Below are 24,323 nucleotides of genomic sequence, written 5' to 3'. Positions count from 1 at the left end.
AGACTGCAAAGAAGAAAGCTGCAGGTGGGATCAGTGTATTAGCGGCTGGCTGCAGCAACACAACCAGGAGGACTTTGACTTGGATAGCAGATGCGCTAGCCGACGCTAGTCGCCGACCGCATCAATGATCGGGTGAAGTCCTTCGTCGCACCGTCGATCGCTGGAACGCAGGTGAGCACGGGTGTTGATGAGCAGATGAGGGCTGGCTGGCGTAGGTGGATAGCTAATGTTTTTAGCATAGCTCTGTGAGGTCCCGTTGCTAAGTTAGCTTCAATGGCGTCGTTAGCAACAGCATTGTTAAGCTTCGCCAGGCTGGAAAGCATTAACCGTGTATTTACATGTCCATGGTTTAATAGTATTGTTGATTTTCTGTCGATCCTTCCAGTCAGGGGTTTATTTCTTTTGTTTCTATCTGCAGTGAAGCCCGATGCAAAACGTTAGCTCCGTAGCTAAAGTGCTTCGCCGATGTATTGTCGTGGAGATAAGTCACTGTGAATGTCCATTTCGCGTTCTCGACTCTCATTTTCAAGAGGATATAGTATCCGAGGTGGTTTAAAATATAAATCCGTGATCCACAATAGAAAAAGGAGAGTGTGGAATCCAATTAGCCAGCTTGTACCTAAGTTACGGTCAGAGCGAAAAAAGATGCGTCCTGCACTGCACTCTAGTCCTTCACTCTCACGTTCCTCATCCACGAATCTTTCATTCTGGCTCAAATTAATGGGGTAATCGTCGCTTTCTCGGTCAGAATCGCTCTCGCTGCTGGTGTAAACAATGGGGAAACGTGAGGAGCCTTTCAACCTGCGACGTCACGCTACTTCCGGTACAGGCAAGGCTTTTTTTTATCAGCGACCAAAAGTTGCAACTTTATCGTCGATGTTCTCTACTAAATCCTTTCAGCAAAAATATGGCAATATCGCGAAATGATCAAGTATGACACATAGAATGGATCTGCTATCCCCGTTTGAATAAAAAAATTCATTTCAGTAGGCCTTTAAATAAAGTACAGTGTTTTATTATCCTATATTCAAACAGTGTTCAAACTTTGTGTAAAGTTACAATGGCCAAAAATATTAAATCTACTTGTTGGCCAAAAATATTAAATCTACTTGTCAAATAAAAGTTGTTTTTAACGAATATTTAGGCCAATTACACGACTGTATTTTAATGTTGGTCACTACGATCGTACTTGGAGAGTCAAATGTTTTCTGAGTTGGCAGTTGGTAAAAAAATGACAACCACTGGCCAGTGGTGTTTTAGATGCCTTTTAGAACCATATATGCCAATACTTTACACCATTGGGTGTTTTAATCATTATGATCAGTAAATGCAAGCCTTCAAAGCTTTAACAAATCTGTGCTAAATACCCAAACAGGAAATATTGTAACATAAGCAATCTACTGTACAAAAGCTCTCATCAAACCTGACAAACAAAGCATCTTGTGCTGCAAACAGACTCTTTTTGTCTTTAAATTGTGCTGCCAAATAACTCCTGCTGTGCACTCCCAAAGTATAATCCCACTTGAAAGCATTATTTACAGGACGTAAATGTGCTCACAGCATGGTGCTCTCATAAAAACAGGCAGCATGTTCAATCACGTTTGCCCTCATTTATTCATGGCGCCACAGTAAATGGGTGATTGAGTTTCAGCCTTTTGTGAGTTATGTTGTTCCTAAGCTATTCTTCTGCTCTGGTCTATTCAGCTCTGTGCTGTAGAAATAAAAAAATGTAATTGAAATTCCCCGTCGTGTAGTATGTCTGAGTGACTCACTATCGATGGCCTCAGAGTTGAAGGTCAGGACAGTGTCCAGGGACAGACAGTCCACAGTCACCTCCCCGCCCTGAATGCGGTACCAGTTGTGCCTCAGAGGCGTTGTGCCATCAAATTTGTCATGGAAACCAGTTCTGGAGCTGTCATTCATACCAATTAGGACATCATCCAGAGCCCACTGGGCTGAGTGTTTCCCTGAAAACAAGAAAAAACGGTAATAAATCAACTTGTACTTTTATTATTTTCCCATATTCTCATACATATTGCGCTGACCTTGTTGAGGCTGCCACCATCGAAACACTGTGTAAGGGGATTTGGCATGAGGTGGCAGCTCGATGGTCACCACTTGGGACTCCAGGAAGGAGCTGAAGTCCAACTCTCGCAGGAACTGCCACTGGATTCCATTGTTGGTGGAGAACTGCACGAGGACACCTGGGACAAACAGCACAATAACGTCGGAATAGAATAACCCAGACCACACAGGTCAAGGCCAGGACTCTGCTTAAAACTGTGCCATGCAAACGACTTACACCAGGCCTGGACAATTATTTTGACTCAGGGGGCCAAATTTAGAGAAAAAAATATTGATCTGGGGCCGTACTTATCAAGCTTCTTAGAGTGCCATTTTACACTTAAGTCCTGAAAATTTGCGAAATTTAGTCCTACTCTCAAACTTAAGAATAAAAGCTTTTTATCAACGTTCTTAAGTCTAAGAATCACTCCTACTCTCCACGATATTTAAGAGACCTTCAGAGGTGTCTTAAGTGGTTAGGAGTTGCCAGCAGGGGATGGCACTGAGGCGAGAGACGTGCGCCAACGTTCATCTTTGTTTGATGACAAGCAGCTGATCAAACGGTATCGTTTAGACAGAGCAGGTATTATTTTTGTCACAGATTTAATAATTTTCGATTCCTTGTTGATTTCTGCATGTGTCTGCAGTGGACTAGTATATATAGAGCCACCCACACCAGTTTCAAATTAGTTGCCTAATTAATGAATTGGAAAGAAAATGTTATGACAGTAGCGTATGTGTGTGGCACACACATACGCTAGGTGACAGCATGTGAGGTGAGTGACGTCCGTGAGTGTGTGGGCGAGAGAAGAGAGGGAGCGGTATTGTGAGTGCGAGCGGGGACTAGTTGGATTGGCTGTGTGCAAGCAATCAATAAAGCAAGATTTGCAACTAATCGCCGGACTCATCATTCACTCTAAAGTCGTCCGCTGTGGAGACCCACTGCCGGGTAAAGTGAAGGGTGTTGCCCCGAGCATACATCCTGGAGAAGTGTCTCCCCTGCCTCTTTGTTACGGTCTGGGAGCAGGAAGCAGGAAAGGTGCAACAAAAAGGAAACATTTATTTTTGATTCATTGCCAATATTGTTTGTTTGTTTTGTATTATTTTGTAGTTTATTGTCAAAATATACACTCCCATTGTCCACTTAAATATTTCCAAGATATTTCTTTATTCTTAGACAAGGGATTCCCTTCCGTGATTGGTCATTTCTATAGACACAGAAATGACGTCACCTAAAATTGCGTTTACGGCACATAGTAATGTCGTAATTCAGCTCTGAGTGTGACACTTAAGATTCAGTCCTACACTTGGCTGAAAGTGTGAGTAAGACGCTTGATAACTAACTTTTAAGTGCAGCTTTCAGCCAAGAATTTATTTACTCTTAAGTCAACTCTTAGCAGACTTCTTAGGAGTCATTCTAAGAAGCTTGATAAGTACGGCCCCTGATATATCACTAAGCTTTAGAACTTTGTTGTAAAAATCTCCTTCCACGTCTGTCCCTGACACCCGCATTTCAGGCTCTGTGGAAACGCTCCCCACCCACACTGCTTGGTGCCTCGTCTGAGCTGCTGTGACTTAGATCAGTGGTTCTCAACCTTTTTTCAGTGATGTACCCCCTGTGAACATTTTTTTAATTCAAGTACCCCCTAATCAAAGCAAAGCATTTTTGGTTGTAAAAAAGAGATAAAGAAGTAAAATACAGCACTGTGTCATCAGTTTCTGATTTATTAAATTGCATAACAGTGCAAAATATTGCTCATTTGTTGTGGTCTTTCTTGAACTATTTTGAATTTTTTTTTAAAAAAATAACTAAAAACTTGTTGAAAAATAAACAAGTGATTCAATTATAAATAAAGATGTCTACACATAGAAGTAATCATCAACTTAAAGTGCCCTCTTTGGGGATTGTAATAGAGATCCATCTGGATTCATCAACTTCATTCTAAACATTTCTTCACAAAAAAAGAAATCTTTAACATCAATATTTATGGAACATGTCCACAAAAAATCTAGCTGTCAACACTGAATATTGCATTGTTGCATTTCTTTTCACACTTCTTTTTGACAGACATTTAAAAAAAATCTCACGTACCCCTTGGCATACCTTCAAGTACCCCCAGGGGTACGCGTACCCCCATTTGAGAACCACTGACTTAGATGACCATAGTAACTAACTAAATGACCATAGTAACTAGTATATCATGCAAAAGTGCAGATTCCAACCATTGAAATACTTTGTATAGTTGAAGACTTCCGGTCATTAGAAAACATCACTGCACATCATAATGGCAGCTACACTTTCCATCTTAAAGATCTAAAAAAAATATTTGTGAATGTAATTTAATCAGTAAATATAACAAAAAACCTGACAGCTCAGTCGACAGAACAAACATTGGTTGTTTTTTCAACTTGCAGTAATATGCTTTAAACCAGTGGTTCTCAAATGGGGGTACGCGTACCCCTGGGGGTACTTGAAGGTATGCCAAGGGGTACGTGAGATTTTTTTTAAATGTCAGTCAAAAAGAAGTGTGAAAAGAAATGCAACAATGCAATATTCAGTGTTGACAGCTAGATTTTTTGTGGACATGTTCCATAAATATTGATGTTAAGGATTTCTTTTTTTGTGAAGAAATGTTTAGAATGAAGTTGATGAATCCAGATGGTTTTCTATTACAATCCCCAAAGAGGGCACTTTAAGTTGATGATTACTTCTATGTGTAGACATCTTTATTTATAATTGAATCACTTGTTTATTTTTCAACAAGTTTTTAGTTATTTTTATACCTTTTTTTTTTCCAAATAGTTCAAGAAGGACCACTACAAATGAGCAATATTTTTGCACTGTTATACAATTTAATAAAGCAGAAACTGATGACATAGTGCTGTATTTTACTTCTTTATCTCTTTTTTACAACCAAAAATGCTTTGCTCTGATTAGGGGGTACTTGAATTAAAAACATTTTTTCACAGGGGGTACATCACTGAAAAAAGGTTGAGAACCACTGCTCTAAACAACTCCCTAGACCAGGGGTCACCAACGCGGTGCCCGCGGGCACCAGGTAGCCCGTAAGGACCAGATGAGTAGCCCGCTGGCCTGTTCTAAAAATAGCTCAAATAGCAGCACTTACCAGTGAGCTGCCTCTATTTTTTAAATTTTATTTATTTACTAGCAAGCTTCTTCTTATAACTTTCAGAAAGACAATTTTAGAGAAAAAATACAACCTTAAAAATGATTTTAGGATTTTTAAACACATATACCTTTTTACCTTTTAAATTCCTTCCTCTTCTTTCCTGACAATTTAAATCAATGTTCAAGTAATTTATTTTTTTTATTGTAAAGAATAATAAATAAATTTTAATTTAATTCTTCATTTTAGCTTCAGTTTTTTTGACGAAGAATATTTGTGAAATATTTCTTTAAACTTATCATGATTAAAATGCAAAAAAGTTATTCTGGCAAATCTAGAAAATCTATAGAATCAAATTTAAATCTTATTTCAAAGTCTTTTGAATTTCTTTTAAAATTTTTGTTCTGGAAAATCTAGAAGAAATAATGATTTGTCTTTGTTAGAAATATAGCTTGGTCCAATTTGTTATATATTCTAACAAAGTGCAGATTGGATTTTAACCTATTTAAAACATGTCATCCAAATTCTAAAATGAATCTTAATCAGGAAAAATTACTAATGATGTTCCATAAATTCTTTTTTAAATTTTTTCAAAAAGATTCGAATTAGCTGGTTTTTCTCTTCTTTTTTTCGGTTGAATTTTGAATTTTAAAGAGTCGAAATTGAAGATAAACTATGTTTCAAAATTTTATTGTCATTTGTTTCGTGTTTTCTCCTCTTTTAAACCGTTCAATTAAGTGTAAATATCATTAATTATTAATAATAACAGAGTTAAAGGTAAATTGAGCAAATTGGCTATTTCTGGCAATTTATTTAAGTGTGTATCAAACTGGTAGCCCTTCGCATTAATCACTACCCAAGAAGTAGCTCTTGCTTTCAAAAAGGTTGGTGACCCCTGCCCTAGATTTTACAGTAAAATATATTGGTCATTTTTATAGTGTACAATTTGATGGATAACTTGCTTCGAAATCATAAGTTAAGCAGATATTTAGGTATTTATTCGGATTTTGACCAAAAAAAGTTAGATAATATAATATTTGTTGCAATATTGGACACTATTTTTTTCCCCTGTCAAACGAGAAAAAAACCCCCAAATACCTTCAATAAGAAAATAAAGTAAAGAAAGAAAATATAAGGCATTTTATTGACATATATTATTTCCAGGCTTTTGCGGGTCATATAAAATGACGTGGAGGGCCAGGGGCCATACTTATCAAGCTTCTTAGAGTGCCATTTTACACTAAAGTCCTGAGAATTTGCGAAATTTAGTCCTACTCTCAAACTTAAGAATAAAAGCTTTTTATCAACGTTCTTAAGTCTAAGAATCACTCCTACTCTCCACGATATTTAAGAGACCTTCAGAGGTGTCTTAAGTGGTTAGGAGTTGCCAGCAGGGGATGGCACTGAGGCGAGAGAGACGTGCGCGAACGTTCGGGGAACGGAACAATGTTTTGTTTTTTTTGATGACGAGCAGCTGATCAAACGGTATCGTTTAGACAGAGCGGATATTATTTTTGTCACAGATTTAATACTTTTCGATTCCTTGTTGATTTCTGCATGTGTCTGCAGTGGGCTAGTATACAGGGCCGGCCCGTGGCATAGGCCGTATAGGCAAATGCTAAGGGCACCGTCCAGTGCCACAAATGTTGGAGAAAAAAATAAAATAAAATAAAAGTTGGTACTATGCAAAGTAAAGCCTATTTAATAGAAATATTATTTGTTACAACATTACGCCCCCCCTTTATATATTAGGTATAGTTGTAAGCCTAGTTGTTAAAGTGCACATCATTAATGTTAATTAAGCAATATCACATGAGAGGGAATGCTGTTTTTTAATTTGAGCACTGCTGTGATTCGGTTAAAGATAATCATAACATAACATTCTCATATAATATGTTAATTTGCTTTCTTTAAGTAAAAAAAAAGGTAAAAGACAAAGCTATTCGGTTTCTTGTGAGTATATACACTTCACTGCCGATGTGGGGGGGCGCCACCTAAAATCTTGCCTAGGGCGCCAGATTGGTTAGGGCCAGGCCTGCTAGTATATATAGAGCCACCCACACCAGTTTCAAATTAGTTGCCTAATTAATGAGTTGGAAAGAAAATGTTATGACAGTAGCGTATGTGTGTGGCCGTGAGGTGAGTGACGTCAGTGAGTGTGTGGGCGAGAGAAGAGAGGGAGCGGTAGCGTGAGTGCCGGCGGGGACTAGTTTGTTTTGTATTATTTTGTAGTTTATTGTCAAAATGTACACTCCCATTGTCCACTTAAATATTTCCAAGATATTATTTATTCTTAGACAAGGGATTCCCTTCCGTGATTGGTCATTTCTATGGACACAGAAATGACGTCACCTAAAATTGCGTTTACGGCACATAGTAATGTCGTAATTCAGCTCTGAGTGTGACACTTAAGATTCAGTCCTACACTTCGCTGAAAGTGTGAGTAAGACGCTTGATAACTAACTTTTAAGTGGAGCTTTCAGCGAAGAATTTATTTACTCTTAAGTCAACTCTCAGCAGACTTCTTAGGAGTAATTCTAAGAAGCTTGATAAGTACGGCCCCAGATCTGGACAGCGGGCCTGGAGTTTGACACCTATGTAATGTATAAGATGGAGTTGTATTAAATGATACCTTCATTGCGGGAGCGGGGCCTGGTGCAGGTGGGTCCCAAGCTTTTGCTGCCGATTCGAATGTAGAATTGTACCAACCTGGACATTCATGAAATACAATGTTAAATCTTAATGGCGTGCACGACTTCTTTTTGATGAGCAAAAGTGCGTTTTACCCACCGAGTGTTGGTGGTGTCAAGGGGCACGGTGCGAGCCTCCCTCCATCCAGGGCTACTGAAGTAAAGTGCCTTGCCTTCGCCGATGATGCCACACCCACCTCCTATTTGTCCTCCACTCAAGCCCTGCCAGAGTGGACTTAACTTGCCCTCAAAGCCCTCCGTCAGCTCAGTGGGCGTGGCCACAGAGGGTACACAGCTATCCTGCTCCACTATGAGAATACCAACATGAGCTTTTATTACTAACATTTGGCGTTTCCGTGTCTGGTTATCATTGGCTATACCTGTGTATCCCATATCACAGAAGCAGACTCCGGAGATGCAATCTCCATGCCCGCCGCAGTGGTTCGGGCAAGGCTCAGAGACGTATACGCCGTCCAATGCAAAAGGTGGGGCATCTCTGTAAATGCTGCTCTCCTGGAACCAGCGGAACCGAGTTTTGCTGTGGAAAAAAATAAAAGCATGTTTAACTAATTGATTGTATATGTCAGTCTAAAACAGGGGTCCCCAAACTAACACTTTTGCACTTTGCATCAGTCCATCTTAGATGAGCTCGGACCCAGCGAAGCCGGCAACGTTTCTGGGTGTTGTTGATAAATGACTTTTGCTTTGCATAGTAGAGTTTTAACTTGCACATTTGTTGACAAAGTGGTGACCCTCGCGCCATCCTTATTTGTGAATGAATAAGCATTCAATGGAAGTTGCTTTCATACCCAATCATGGCACCCACTTGTTCCCATTTAGCCTGTTCACCTGTGGGATGTTCCAAATAAGGGTTTGATGAGCATTCCTCAACTTTCTAAGTCTTTTTTGCCACCTGTGCCAGCTTTTTTTAAACCTGTTGCCGGCGTCAAATTCCAAATGAGCTAATATTTGCAAAAAATAACGTTTTCCAGTTCGAACATTAGATATCTTGTCTTTGCAGTCTATTCAATTAAATATAGGTTGAAAAGCAGTGTTTCCCACACATTCATTTATTTGTGGTGGCCCGCCACGAAAGAATTAAGGCCGCCACAAAAAAAAAAAAAAAAAAGAGTAAACTTTTAAAAAAAAATTTTTAGTTGATGTAGATGCCCATATCGGCTGTTCAGATTTACTTTAAAAAGAGAAGTGTAGGAACAAGATTTTTGGAGCTCTTTGTTCAGTGGATCAGATGTTTGATGAAGCTCTGTGTCTATCTACCACCACTACTGTTTTCTGTTTATTTGTTACTGACTGTGGCAGGACACCTCTGCCTCTGTTTCACTTTATGTTGCTGGTAAATAATATGGTTGTAGTAGTAGGCTAAAGTTAAATTATTTATGCACTAATTAAAGGGGCAGAGCTTTAAGAGACATTTTAGCTTTTATATTTTTATAAGATATATTTTTTGTAAGAACCACAATTAATAAATATATTTCAGTGAATAACTTATTGTTCAAATCTGTATATAAATATGTGCATAAAGTGTTGTAATTATATTGTAAAATGGATGGATGGATGGACGTTTAAAACAAAACTGTTATTATAAATTAGTAAGTATACATTATTTGAGCCTTTTTAGAGAAAATCATATCATTGTAGTACATTATGCAAATTACTCGATGATGTCATTGTGACCACGCCCATAGCCACGCCCCCACCGCCACAGGTATCTTGGCAGTTTATGGGAAACCCTGAAAAGGATTTGTAAATCATTGTATTCTGTTTTTATTTACGATTTACACAACGTGCCAACTTCACAGGTTTTGGGTCTTGTAGTTGCAGATGCTAAAAGTAATTGCTCCTTGCAGATTCAACTGCATGGCTGTTACCATAGCTACCTGGCCGCAACATTGCGTGGAATGACCACAGTGACCCTGGTCCACTCTTCATAATCGCCAGTGTTGTATATGCTGGGTTCTCGTAGCTCACGACCGCTGCCTTCGCAGTTGCCCGCTCCTGGGCTTCCAGGGTAACAGCCCTCCCTCACCAAAGCCCAGGTGCGACCAGCGTCATGAGAGTACTGCAGCAACACCGGGGCGGAGGCACTGAACTCTGACTCGCAACCGATGTTCAACTAGTAGAGAAAAGACAAAGGACAAGTACAGTAGTGTGCATGGAGACACATTGAACACACGGTTTGGTTACTTTCACTACAGGTACCTTAAACTGGAGGGTGTATCCAGGACGCAATGCAAGATCCCTGGTGACCGCCACCCTGTCCCCATCAGAGCGCCCAAACACCATGGAAGAAGCCGTTGGAGCACAGAAGCTGTTGTTGGTGTCCCTCTCCATGCCTTCATTGCCGAGCATCAGCCACACACTCATCTGGTTCAGCGGGTAGTCGAAAGCTGGCTTCTCATAGAAGTTCTGAGAGAAAAAGGATTTTACAGCCAGTCAATATGAGCATGTCTTAGACCCGGAGTGTCAACCTCCTTCTCATTGAGGGCTACAAATGAAGTTATGGCTGCCCTCATAGAGCCGCTTCTAACAGTAAATATTCTGGATATATACAGTACAGGCCAGAAGTTTGGACACACCTTCTCATTTTAATGCGTTTTCTTTATGTTCATGACTATTTACATTGTAGATTGTCACTGAAGGCATCAAAACTGTGACACCTGTGAAGTGAAAACCATGTCAGGTGACTACCTCTTGAAGCCCATCAAGAGAATGCCAAGAGTGTGCAAAGCAGTAATCAGAGCAAAGGGTGGCTATTTTGAAGAAACTAGAATAAAAAACATGTTTTCAGTTATTTCACCTTTTTTTTGTTCAGTACATAACTCCACGTGTTCATTCATAGTTTTGATGTGACAATCTACAATGTAAATAGTCATGAAAATAAAGAAGAAGAGAAGGTGTGTCCAAACTTTTGGCCTGTACTGTATTTATTATATTATTTACTTTTTACAGCTATATAACTTGTTTGGAAATCGGATAATATTGGCTCACATGTAAAATGTCCGACAAAAGCTCCAATACAAGCAGTCCTGCAACACATTTACTTGTGCAAAGCTGGACAGCCAGTTAACATCTAAATGTCCTCCAATAAACACACAACGTTGGTCTTATATTTTAATTTAAGTAATTTACAAAAGGTAAACATAGCTATAAAAGGAGCTAGCAGCTACACAACAGCTATGCACACAATAGCAGGCAAGCTAGACATACGCAATAAATGTCCTTAAAGGCCTACTGAAAGCCACTACTACCGACCACGCAGTCTGATAGTTTATATATCAATGATGAAATCTTAACATTATAACACATGCCAATACGGCCGGGTTAACTTATAAAGTGACATTTTAAATTTGCCGCTAAACTTCCGGTTCGAACCGCCTCTGAGGATGACGTATGCGCGTGACGTAGCCCGGCGAACACGGGTATGCCTTCCACATTGAAGCCAATACGAAAAAGCTCTGTTTTCATTTCATAATTCCACAGTATTCTGGACATCTGTGTTGGTGAATCTGTTGCAATTATGTTCATTGCATTATGGAGAAAGAAGCTGAGCAAGCAAAGAAGAAAGTTGTCGGTGCGAAACGGACGTATTTTTCGAACGAAGTCAGCAACAACAGTACACAGCCGGCGCGTCTTTGTTTACATTCCCGAAAGATGCAGTCAAGATGGAAGAACTCGGATAACAGAGACTCTAACCAGGAGGACTTTTGACTTCGATACACAGACGCCTGTAGAGAACTAAGACAACACAGACTCTTACCAGGATTACTTTGATTTGGATGACAAAGACGCAGACGTGCTACTGTGAGTATGCAGCTTTAGCTTCTAAACATTTGATCGCTTGACTGTATGTGCGCAACTTTTTTTTTGCGTATGTACGTAACTTTTTTTTAAATATATAAGCTTTATGAACCTTGGGTTAGGTGAACGGTCTTTTGGGCTGAGTGATTGTGTGTGTTGATCAGGTGTTTGAATTGTATTGGCGTGTTCTATGGAGCTAGGAGCTAGCATAGGAGCTAGGAGTTAGCATAACAAAGACGTAGGTGTTTTTATGCAGGATTAATTTGTGTCATATTAAATATAAGCCTGGTTGTGTTGTGGCTAATAGAGTATATATATGTCTTGTGTTTATTTACTGTTGTAGTCATTCCCAGCTGAATATCAGGTACCGTGAGTATGCAGCCTTGGCTGCTAAACATTTGATAGCTTGACCGTATGTGCGCGTCACGTACGTAACTTTTTAAAAATATATAAGCTTTATGAACATTGGGTTAGGTGAACGGTCTTTTGGGCTGAGTGATTGTGTGTGTTGTGCAGGTGTTTGAATTGTATTGGCGTGTTCTATGGAGCTAGGAGCTAGCAGAGGAGCTAGGAGCTAGCATAACAAACACTGAGGTGTTTTTATGCAGGATTAATTTGTGGCATGTTAAATATAAGCCTGGTTGTGTTGTGGCTAATAGAGTATATATATGTCTTGTGTTTATTTACTGTTGTAGTCATTCCCAGCTGAATATCAGGTCACCCCCGGCTCTCACAGCATCTTCCCTATCTGAATAGCTTCAACTCCCCACTAGTCCTTCACTTGCACTTTACTCATCCACAAATCTTTCATCCTCGCTCAAATTAATGGGGAAATTGTCGCTTTCTCGGTCCGAATCTCTCTCACTTCATGCGGCCATCTTTGTAAACAATAGGGAACTTTGCGTATATGTTCAACTGACTACGTCACACTACTTCCGGTAGGGGCAAGCCTTTTTTTATCAGATACCAAAAGTTGCGATCTTTATCGTCGTTGTTCTCTACTAAATCCTTTCAGCAAAAATATGGCAATATCGCGAAATGATCAAGTATGACACATAGAATAGATCTGCTATCCCCGTTTAAATAAAAAAAATTCATTTCAGTAGGCCTTTAATTGAACAATATTGCAGTGTAAAGCACACATTTGTCAATATAAACAAGTATCAGATAATAATATATTACTTAGTGTGTGTGTGTACTCACTGTCCACGTACCTGGACAGTGAGTACATAAAAATGGAAAGCAAGCTAAAGAAGACACTCCAAACTCTGCCTCTGCTCATCATTCATCACTGAAGGTACACACACTCTGTCAATTCTCTTATATACTCTTTTATTCTAGACTTCTAGAATGTTTGATTATCACATCACCCTAAATGTATAGACTATAAAGTTCACAAACATAAAGAGGGATCCTAGTGGGCCAGACCAATCTTTCCTTCTCTCGAAACTAAAACTGGGGAAATGCGTAGTGTTCTGGGCTTCAGTACATTGTTGATCTCCTGAAGACATGATCTTATTTCACAATTCCTTGAGAGAAAAAAATGCCTGGTTAGGCTTTGCGTGTTTGTCATGTGTGCCTTCCTTGGGTGAAGCCAGCTTTACAGCTATGTTGTTATTATGCTGTTTGTTACTTATGTATGTTATGTTGCAGCTATTTCAAATAGTTTTGTCAATTTGTTCTGGCCCAAAATAAATCGGCCCTTTGTAACATATCTTTGTGTGTTGTATGTAGAGCACATTGTTTGTGTGTTGTATGTAGAGCACATTGTTTGTGTGTTGTATGTAGACCACATTGTTTGTGTGTTGTATGTAGAGCACATTGTTTGTGTGTTGTATGTAGACCACATTGTTTGTGTGTTGTATGAAGACCACATTGTTTGTGTGTTGTAAGTAGACCACATTGTTTGTGTGTTGTATGTAGACCACACTGTTTGTGTGTTGTATGTAGACCACATTGTTTGTGTGTTGTATGTAGAGCACATTGTTTGTGTGTTGTATGCAGACCACATTGTTTGTGTGTTGTATGTAGACCACATTGTTTGTGTGTTGTATGTAGACCACACTGTTTGTGTGTTGTATGTAGACCACATTGTTTGTGTGTTGTATGTAGACCACATTGTTTGTGTGTTGTATGTAGACCACATTGTTTGTGTGTTGTATGTAGACCACATTGTTTGTGTGTTGTATGTAGAGCACATTGTTTGTGTGTTGTATGTAGACCACATTGTTTGTGTGTTGTATGTAGAGCACATTGTTTGTGTGTTGTATGTAGACCACATTGTTTGTGTGTTGTATGAAGACCACATTGTTTGTGTGTTGTAAGTAGACCACATTGTTTGTGTGTTGTATGTAGACCACACTGTTTGTGTGTTGTATGTAGACCACATTGTTTGTGTGTTGTATGTAGAGCACATTGTTTGTGTGTTGTATGTAGACCACATTGTTTGTGTGTTGTATGTAGACCACACTGTTTGTGTGTTGTATGTAGAGCACATTGTTTGTGTGTTGTATGTAGACCACATTGTTTGTGTGTTGTATGTAGAGCACATTGTTTGTGTGTTGTATGTAGACCACATTGTTTGTGTGTTGTATGTAGACCACACTGTTTGTGTGTTGTATGTAGACCACATTGTTTGTGTGTTGTATGTAGACCACATTGTTTGTGTGTTGTATGTAGACCACATTGTTTGTGTGTTGTATGTAGAGCACATTGCTTAGCAGAGTTCAGGGATGCAAATGCATGTCAAGTTGATCAACACATTGTATTATTCTCCAGTGTAGTAACAGTACTGAAATGAAGGCTAAAAGGGCATTAATGGGAGCCTTAAAAAAAAAAAAGTAACTAAATAGTTACTTTTCACAGTAACGCATTACTTTTAGGTGTAAGTAACTGAGTTAGTAACTGAGTTACTTCTGAAATTAAGTAACTAGTAACTATAACTAGTTACTGGTTTTCAGTAACTAACCCAACACTGATTGACACATTATTTTTAGGCTTTCCCGGGCCACATAAAATGATGTGCGAGGCCAGATCTGATCTCCGGGCTTTGACTTTGACACCTGTGCCTTAGACTTTTCTAAAATGAAGTGATTATACCACCTGTGGCAGAGTGGGGTTGGCCATTGGAATGATGTGCTTCTCCCTCTCAGACAGAATGATGACATCATCAATAGCCCACTGGTCATAGCCATCTCCGGAGTGAAGTGGCTGCCACCAGCGAAATCTAGTGCAGGGGGTCTTCGAGGCCAAAGGAAGCTCATAGTGGACAAACCTGAAGAGAAAAAGATCAATGTTAATATGCTAATATATGATAAAACAATAATATAATGCAGGATTTGAAAACAGCACCGTGTGAAACATTATACTGTAAATGTATAATGTATTTATATTATTCACATGTGAATAATGCTGTATAATAGACTGTATTTATGTTATTCACATGTGAAGAATGCTGTATAATAGACTGTATTTATGTTATTCACATGTGAATAATGCTGTAAAATAGACTATATTAAGCACATGTGAATAATGCTGTATAATAGACTATTTATATTAAGCACATGTGAATAATGCTGTATAATAGACTGTATTTATATTATTCACATGTGAAGAATGCTGTATAATAGACTATTTATATTAAGCACATGTGAATAATGCTGTAAAATAGACTATTTATATTAAGCACATGTGAATAATGCTGTATAATAGACTGTATTTATGTTATTCACATGTGAAGAATGCTGTATAATAGACTGTATTTATATTATTCACATGTGAATAATGCTGTAAAATAGACTATTTATATTAAGCACATGTGAATAATGCTGTATAATAGACTGTACTTATGTTATTCACATGTGAAGAATGCTGTATAATAGACTGTATTTATGTTATTCACATGTGAAGAATGCTGTATAATAGACTGTATTTATGTTATTCACATGTGAATAATGCTGTAAAATAGACTATGTTATTCACATGTGAATAATGCTGTATAATAGACTATTTATGTTATTCACATGTGAATAATGCTGTATAATAGACTGTATTTATATTATGCACATGTGAATAATGCTGTATAATAGACTGTACTTATGTTATTTACATGTGAATAATGCTGTATAATAGACTGTATTTACGTTATTCACATGTGAATAATGCTGTATAATAGACTGTATTTATGTTATTCACATGTGAATAATGCTGTATAATAGACTGTATTTATATTATTCACATGTGAATAATGCTGTATAATAGACTGTATTTATATTATTCACATGTGAATAATGCTGTAAAATAGACTATTTATATTAAGCACATGTGTATAATGCTGTATAATAGACTGTACTTATGTTATTCACATGTGAATAATGCTGTATAATAGACTGTATTTATGTTATTCACATGTGAATAATGCTGTAAAATAGACTATTTATATTATGCACATGTGAATAATGCTGTATAATAGACTGTATTTATGTTATTCACATGTGAATAATGCTGTATAATAGACTGTATTTATGTTATTCACATGTGAATAATGCTGTATAATACTGTATTTATATTATTCACATGTGAATAATGCTGTATAATAGACTATTTATATTATTCACATGTGAATAATGCTGTATAATAGACTGTATTTATATTATTCACATGTAAAACATACCTAAGTGTTTATTGTCTATTGTGAGCGAACTGTGGTGCTGAATTTCCCCCAGGGATCAATAAAGTACTTTCTATTCTATTATATTCTATTCTATTCTTCTTGGCCCCGGTTCTCTCACCGAGGTTTGGTGAAATCGGTGAAGTACATTTCAGCGATGAGGCCCCAGGTGATGCCTCCATCATTGCTGTACTGCAGCAGCACTCCTTCTTCCCTGCTGTCCGCCTGGTTACAGTCGGCCCAGTCTCCTCCCACGCGCAGGTAAAACTGGACAAACTCCGCCCATTCCGTGTCCAGGTCCCAACTCAGCAGCTGCCGCAGGCCAGCCTGACGACACACGTGAAATACGTGACTTGTTTGCTTATAAGTGGTAGTGAATAATGTACATACACTCACTGGAGACAACATGAAGTACAAATACATGTATTATTGATTATAATTAAATGCAAGAGCTCTATAAGAAGTCTGCCTTTCACACTCATTAGTCAGAAAGGTGAGAATAAAAGTTATTATTATACCGTAGATGCGACATTTAATCGCAAAAAGGTTCAATTGGAAGTAGGCAATCATTGCAGAGAGGCTGTTATACATAACTCAATTACAACAATGATTAGACTGCATGCTGAGATAGGCTCCTATCACAAACATGTTGTACTAAACCGAACTCTTAACATCACAAATAACATCAGCGTAGTTATAATAACAAGTAAACAAAGTTTTATCAACAGATTATTATTTACATTGAACCAGGAAGAAGCAGCTGTTGTAGCGTGCATACACACACTACATCTCAATGGCGACACACGTTCACGTGACAAGCACTGCCTGGATTGATACGGCTTTTTAAAATTTTAAAGTGTTATCTTTTTCATGGAATTTGATGATATTCACAAGTCTTAATAAAACTTCACGTTCCTCGATTTTTACGCAACCTAGTAAAAAGGGGTCTCGATACAGTCCACCTCATTAGTAATGAGGCAGACTTTCAGCACTTTTACCTAACTTACGCGGGGTTGACGGGAGAACACGAAAAAGAGGAATGTGCGGGATTTGAAAGATGTAAAAAAATAAAACCACTTAAGCGCAAACAGGCAAATAGGACCCTTGCAGCACAGCAGCAACAGAACCAATGTTATAGGAGCAAACTGCTGAGCCAGCATTAATACTGCTGATGAGGTCATTGTTGTAATCAACAGTACAACAAGAGTTTCACACCAACAGGTGAGTCGTGCGATTAACATTTTAGAGCACATGCAGAGGCAGACAGCTGTTGAATGCTCATGATGATTCAAAAGCAGCTCGGGCTATTTTGTGGATCCAGTTAAAAAAACAAAACATCAGGAGGTAAAATCTAATGTTTTTGGACCACATTGATTTATTGGCTTTTGTTGAAAACCCTCCCGGCAAATCTAAGCGACTCGATTCGTCAGTCAGAATTAGGGTTGTCCCGATACCAATATCATAGTACCGGTACCAAAATGTATTTCGATACTTTGCTAAATAAGGGGGACCACAAAAAAATGGCATTATTGGCTTTATTTTAACAAAACATCTTAGGGTACATTAAATATATGTTTCTTATTGCAATCAAAGAACAATTTTGTCCTTAAATAAAATAGTGAACATACTAGACAACTTGTCTTTTAGTAGTAAGTAAACAAACAAAGGCTCCTAATTAGTCTGCTGACATATGCAGTAACATACTGTGTCATTTATCTACCTATTATTTTGTCAACATTATGAGGGACAAACTGTAAAAATGTATTATTAATCTACATTTACTGTTAATATCTGTTTTTCTTCCGTTTCAACATGTTCTATCTACACTTCTGTTAAAATGTAATAATCACTTATTCTTCTGTTGTTTGGATACTTTACATTAGTTTTGGATGACACCACAAATTTAGGTATCGATCCGATACCAAATAGTTACAGGATCATACATTGGTCATATTCAAAGTCCTCATGTGTCCAGGGACGTATTTCCTGAGTTTATAAAAATAATATGAATTTTAAAAAAAGGAATAAAGACTGTGTGATGATAAAAAATATCGATGTAATCATAGTAGTATCGACTAGATACGCTCCTGTACTTGGTATCATTACAGTGGATGTCAGATGTAGATCCACCCATGGCGTTTGTTTACATGGTGACGCCGGTGAGTAGTGAAGCATGTTTAGCTATTCCTCGTCCTGCAGGGATAATACTTGTAAGAAACTTCTATCCATCAATCAATCAATCAATCAATGTTTATTTATATAGTCCTAAATCACAAAACTTCAATCAAAAAACTTTAAAAAAAACTTCAAAAACTTCAAAAAACTTCAACTTTGACTTCAACTTCAACAAAACTTCAACTTCAAAAACTTCAAAAAAACTTCAAAAAAAACTTTGATCAAATAACTTCAATCAATCAATCAATCAATGTTTATTTATATAGCCCTAAATCACAAAACTTCAATCAAAAAACTTCAAAAAAAACCTTCAAAACTTCAAAAAACTTCAAAAACTTCAACTTTGACTTCAACTTTAACAAAACTTTAACTTCAAAAACTTCAAAACTTCAAAAAAACTTAAAAAAAAACTTCAATCAAAAAACTTCAATCACTCAATCAATGTTTATTTATATAGCTCTAAATCACAAAACTTCAATCAAAAAACTTCAAAAAAAAATTCAAAAAAACTTCAACACTTCAAAAAAATTCAAAAACTTCAAAAAACTTAAACTTTGACTTCAACAAAACTTCAACTTCAAAAACTTCAAAAAATGTCAAAACTTCAAAAAAACTTCAATCAATCAATGTTTATTTATATTGCCCTAAATCACAAAGGGCTGCACAAGCCACAACTTACTTTATTTGTCGCCATGGAGACGAGGATTAGTGATTTAGAAGTAGCTAAAACACTGCAGACTGCGGAGGAACGTGTTCGCTATTAGTACCGTGATACTATACCAGTACCGTACAACCCTAGTCAGAATTATGCAAGGCAACAACACGATCCTATACCACCACGTTATACCTTGCTGAAGTACAGGGATGAACCAGACGAGACCACCCCGCAGCCCACGTCAGGGCTGACCACCTCTCCGCCGATCACTTCCTGCCATGTGGCCAGCAGAGCATCCTGGGACTCAAAGTCCGAAAGCACACTGGAAGAAAGGGGGGAGGTGGGCAGGCAGTCTGTTCCGGAGAAGCCGTCGTCACACCTGCCGACAGACGGGATTGTTCATTGTCATGAGAGCCATTATGTGTTGGGACACGCTCGCCAAGGCTGACCTGCAGTGTCCATGGTCGCACCATCCGTGTCCATGGCACATATTAGGACATTGCTGGCCGATGTAAATGTCATCCAGGGCCCACTCGTCGTGCTCTCCATAGTAGTTCTGGATCCACCGGAACCTAGTGGCACTGGACCTGAACATAGACATCCATTACATGCATAACACTTCATTTCTTGACAAACAGGAGATCTCTTTTGAAGGTACAGAACTTCATCATAATCAATTGTTTAATATTTATATTACGTACCCTAAATGCTCCAATTACCGTATGTTTCGGACTTAAATTTTCTCAAAAATCGACAGTGCGCCTTATAACCTGGTGCGTCTAATGTACGACATCATTCTGGTTGCACTTACTGACATTGAAGCAATTTGATTTGGTACATGGTGTAATGATAAGTGTGACCAGTAGATGGCAGTCATACATAAGAGATATGTGCAGACTGCAACATGATAGCAATAAACAACACGGAAACTTTAAATGTTCCATTGAGAATATAGAACATTACACGCGGCGCTCAAAAATCTGTCAAAATGTTTTTAGTATGACTTCAGTAAGCTATGAAGCCACACCGCTTGATGGAGTGTCGGCACATTAAACATAACAGTATTATTATGGTGTGTATATAAGGACCGCAAAATGGCACCTATTAGCAGACATAGTATCTGGCATTTTGTTTCGCAATATTATCGAAAACCAACTTTTCTTACCTTCTGGTACCTGCTGATCTGTATTTGGGATCTGCATAAGTCCTGAAAATGTGCGCGCGTCTGCCATTGTAGTCTGTGCCGACACCGTAGTCATAAGCTTCTTCTTTTTCTCTATCTTCTTGTTATGTGGCATTCATTTTCCGCTGTTGCCATTTCTACTATAAAGTAGTGTAAAGTTCTAACTTATATCTGTCAGTAAACTTGCCATGAAAGCGCTAAAACATACCGGTACAGTGAGTTTACATTATTCACCCAAGGAACTTTAGTTATTAGAGAGTTCCGGTCCGACGGTTTTTCACGGGACACATTTCCGGCCAGCGTTGTTGTTGCACTAGTGAGCCACGGATGAGGAGATGCTGCTCCATTATTGATTGAAGTAAAGTCTGAATGTCATTAAAACATTTAGCTCCTTCTTTTGACACTTCTTCCACTCCCGTCCTTGCACGCTACACCGCTACAACAAAGATGACGGGAAGAAGACGCCGTCGAAGGTGAGCCACGTAAATAAGACCGCCCACAAAATGGCGCATCCTGAAGCGACTGTCAGAAAGCGGCTTAAGATGATGTGTAAAACATCATCTATGCAACATTTTGAGCAAAGAACCACCATTACATGTTATGTAGACCACAAGGAAGTCTTTTACATTTAGAAAAAAATCCTAATATGACCCTTTTAATGCGCCTTTTGTATGGAAAAAAAGACCTGAATAGACCTGCTCATCAGCGGTGCGCCTTATAATCCGGTGCGACCTATGGTCCAGAAAATACGGTATATGCTTTAAAACGTTGGTTGCACTACTCAGCTGTTGGTGTTGCATGTCACACTTGCACTGTTGGTTACAGGGAATTAAACACATTATGTCAACTGAGCAGTATGCTTCTTAGAGGTATGTTGCTGCCGTATATTTGTTAATGTGTGCTCACGTGGTTAAAGAGAGCTATACTTTCCACTTCTTCATGCCCTTTAAATCATTATTAAAGCAATAAAAATATAGGAAATACAATGAGTTTTAAAATGCTTGCCTCCTTCCAATTAACAAATCATCCTCTTTGCAGTTTAGGTAAATAAGCGCCAAGGCAATAATTACGGTAATCCACAAACAGTATTATAAAGAAAGAGACATTAGCAGATGTACTGTTCAAGCAAATAGAGCGTAAATGTTGGATAAAGTGTGCAGCATTGTTTGTGCAGCCATGACAAACAGAGCTGGAAATCACCTCAGACCTCCTCCAAACCAATTTACAGCCATGACCCTGTGATCTACAGAGCATCAGATTAGAGAATGCGTCTTTAAGAGCTTCGAAATAAGAATGACACGAAGGTCAAAGTGGTCTGTGTGCTGCAGTATGTGTGTTTTTATTTATGTGCAACCTCCGGCTCATGGCACAAGCAATCATCAAATCTAGGGAGAGATGATAGGTCCATAACGTCAACGTGTAAAAATTGGAGTTTTAGCAGCGAGTACGCACATAAAGTATTCTGTCGGCTCCTGTGTCATCAGCAGTTTTTAAAGTGGGCCACTTTAAAAAAGTATTAAAAAACCCAGCTGGGGTTTTCCTTTTAGCAGGCCTGGGCAATTATTTTGACTCGGGGGGCCAAATTTTGAGGAAAAAAATGTATCTATTTTTAGGAACACTAATACAAAACCTCACAATAATGTCTGATTGAATGCTAAAAACGTTACGACAGATCACCTTAAAAACATAACTACAAACACATACCGTATTTTTCGGACTATAAGTTGCAGTTTTTTTTCATAGTTTGGCCGGGGGTGCGACTTATACTCAGGAGCAACTTATGTGTGAAATTATTAACACATTACCGTAAAATATCAAATAATATTATTTAGCTCATTCACGTAAGAGACTAGACCAGTGGTTCTTAACCTGGGTTCGATTGAACCCAAGGGGTTTGGTGAGTCGGCCTCAGGGGTTCGTGGAAATAAAAACTTCTCCCTATCGGCGTATTGCGGATACGGCAAAAGCAGAAGTCAGACTGATTTGCAGGTGTGTCATTTGTTGTGAGTTCATGCACTGTGTTGGTTTTGTTCTTTGAACAAGGTGATGTTCATGCACGCTTCATTTTGTGCAATTTGAAAAAAACGAAACATTTTATTTTTCCCTAGAGAATGCGCATATAAAACTGGTGGGGTTCGGTACCTCCAACAAGGTTAAGAACCACTGGACTAGGCGTATAAGATTTCATGGGATTTAGCGATTAGGAGTGACAGATTGTTTGGTAAACGTATAGCATGTTCTATATGTTATAGTTATTTGAATGACTCTTACCATAATATGTTACGTTAACATACCAGTTGGTTATTTATGCCTCATATAACGTACACTTATTCAGCCTGTTGTTCACTATTCTTTATTTATTTTAAATTGCCTATCAAATGTCTATTCTTGGTGTTGGCTTTTATCAAATAAATTTCCCCAAAAAATGCGACTTATACTCCAGTGCGACTTATATATGTTTTTTTCCTTCTTTATTATGCATTTTCGGCAGGTGCGACTTATACTCCGGAGCGACTTATACTCCGAAAAATACGATATATATACACTACCGTTCAAAAGTTTGGGGTCACCCAAACAATTTTGTGGAATAGCCTTCATTTCTAAGAACAAGAATAGACTGTCGAGTTTCAGATGAAAGTTCTCTTTTTCTGGCCATTTTGAGCGTTTAATTGACCCCACAAATGTGATGCTCCAGAAACTCAATCTGCTCAAAGGAAGGTCAGTTTTGTAGCTTCTTTAACGAGCTAAAGTGTTTTCAGATGTGTGAACATGATTGCACAAGGGTTTTCTAATCATCAATTAGCCTTCTGAGCCAATGAGCAAACACATTGTACCATTAGAACACTGGAGTGATAGTTGCTGGAAATGGGCCTCCATACACCTATGTAGATATTGCACCAAAAAGCAGACATTTGCAGCTAGAATAGTCATTTACCACATTAGCAATGTATAGAGTGTATTTCTTTCAAGTTAAGACTAGTTTAAAGTTATCTTCATTGAAAAGTACAGTGCTTTTCCTTCAAAAATAAGGACATTTACATGTGACCCCAAACTTTTCAACGGTAGTGTATATGTACATCAGTGGCGTGCCGTCACTAGAGGCAGGGGAGGCGGGGCCTCACCTGCCATAATGGAAAGAAAAAAAAAAGAAAAAGAAAAAAAAATTAATTAAATTGTTATATGTATCCAGTGATTATACTAAAGTTATTTTCCATTTAACTTCACCAGTTTTAGATTATTTTTATTTTTATTTTCACATTTGCCGTTCAAATACTGAGAAGAGACGGTGCGGTGATCAGCAGCCAGTTGAGGCACTTGTGCCTCACCATGGATTGTGCAATGACTCGGCTAACTGCTGGCCTGCTGTGCAGTGACACCGTATTGCTATATGAATTATATGATACATTTCCATAGTTGAGTTAGCTGAGGTATATAATGTACAGTGTATTTTGTCAACAACTGTATGTGTGTAACATATTTTTAGTGCTGAGCATTCATAAATCTGCTGCGGAGACACACTGTGTGAGGCTCGTCTCATAACCCCGCCTCCTGGTGCCAAGCACCTCCGCCGCAGAATGCACCGCCCGACGGGAGCACCGCGGCCACACCAACCAAAGCCCACACCCAAACCCTCCACGTGCAAGACCGAATCCACCCAAAAAAAGTCACTTAACAAGAAGCCAAAAAGTGCAAAAACAACAATGCTCGCGCTGCAGGAGCCGCGAACGACCGCATGGACACAACATTAGGTACACCTGCACTGCAGGTTCATATGTTTTTTAATTTGACTGTGATGATGCAGTCGTGCCTCACCAGACATTAACCTCACCGCATGCCACTGATGTACATATATATAGGGATGATACTCGAAACCGGTTTTCCCGGTTGTTCGATAAGAAAAGAACCGAGTCCTCGGACTCGAATCCCTTTTTAAAAACCG

General features: G+C 38.5%; 1 protein-coding gene and 1 long non-coding RNA gene across 9 annotated transcripts in view; one reads left to right on the top strand and one right to left on the bottom strand.

Moving 5' to 3' along the window:
- Window positions 1-24,323, top strand: part of LOC133641699 (uncharacterized) — a 526,583-nt gene that overhangs the window by 132,950 nt on the left and 369,310 nt on the right. The gene's annotated exons all lie outside the window — the stretch shown is intronic.
- The window catches only part of reln (reelin), a 391,417-nt gene that overhangs the window by 75,297 nt on the left and 291,797 nt on the right, over window positions 1-24,323 (bottom strand). For all 8 annotated transcript variants that reach the window (XM_062035613.1, XM_062035610.1, XM_062035612.1 and 5 more), the window contains 11 exons: window positions 19,650-19,787; window positions 19,393-19,579; window positions 16,492-16,697; window positions 14,804-14,975; window positions 10,103-10,309; window positions 9,781-10,016; window positions 8,263-8,420; window positions 7,983-8,190; window positions 7,825-7,901; window positions 2,046-2,204; window positions 1,773-1,967 (listed from right to left, as the gene is read on the bottom strand). In XM_062035613.1, coding sequence (XP_061891597.1) covers window positions 1,773-1,967; window positions 2,046-2,204; window positions 7,825-7,901; window positions 7,983-8,190; window positions 8,263-8,420; window positions 9,781-10,016; window positions 10,103-10,309; window positions 14,804-14,975; window positions 16,492-16,697; window positions 19,393-19,579; window positions 19,650-19,787 — 1,943 coding nt within the window. The remainder of the gene's footprint in view (window positions 1-1,772; window positions 1,968-2,045; window positions 2,205-7,824; window positions 7,902-7,982; window positions 8,191-8,262; window positions 8,421-9,780; window positions 10,017-10,102; window positions 10,310-14,803; window positions 14,976-16,491; window positions 16,698-19,392; window positions 19,580-19,649; window positions 19,788-24,323) is intronic.

This window comes from Entelurus aequoreus, linkage group LG24 (genome assembly GCF_033978785.1).
Source record: "Entelurus aequoreus isolate RoL-2023_Sb linkage group LG24, RoL_Eaeq_v1.1, whole genome shotgun sequence".
Lineage (NCBI taxonomy): Eukaryota > Metazoa > Chordata > Actinopteri > Syngnathiformes > Syngnathidae > Entelurus > Entelurus aequoreus.
This window is presented reverse-complemented; position numbering and strand designations above follow the sequence as displayed.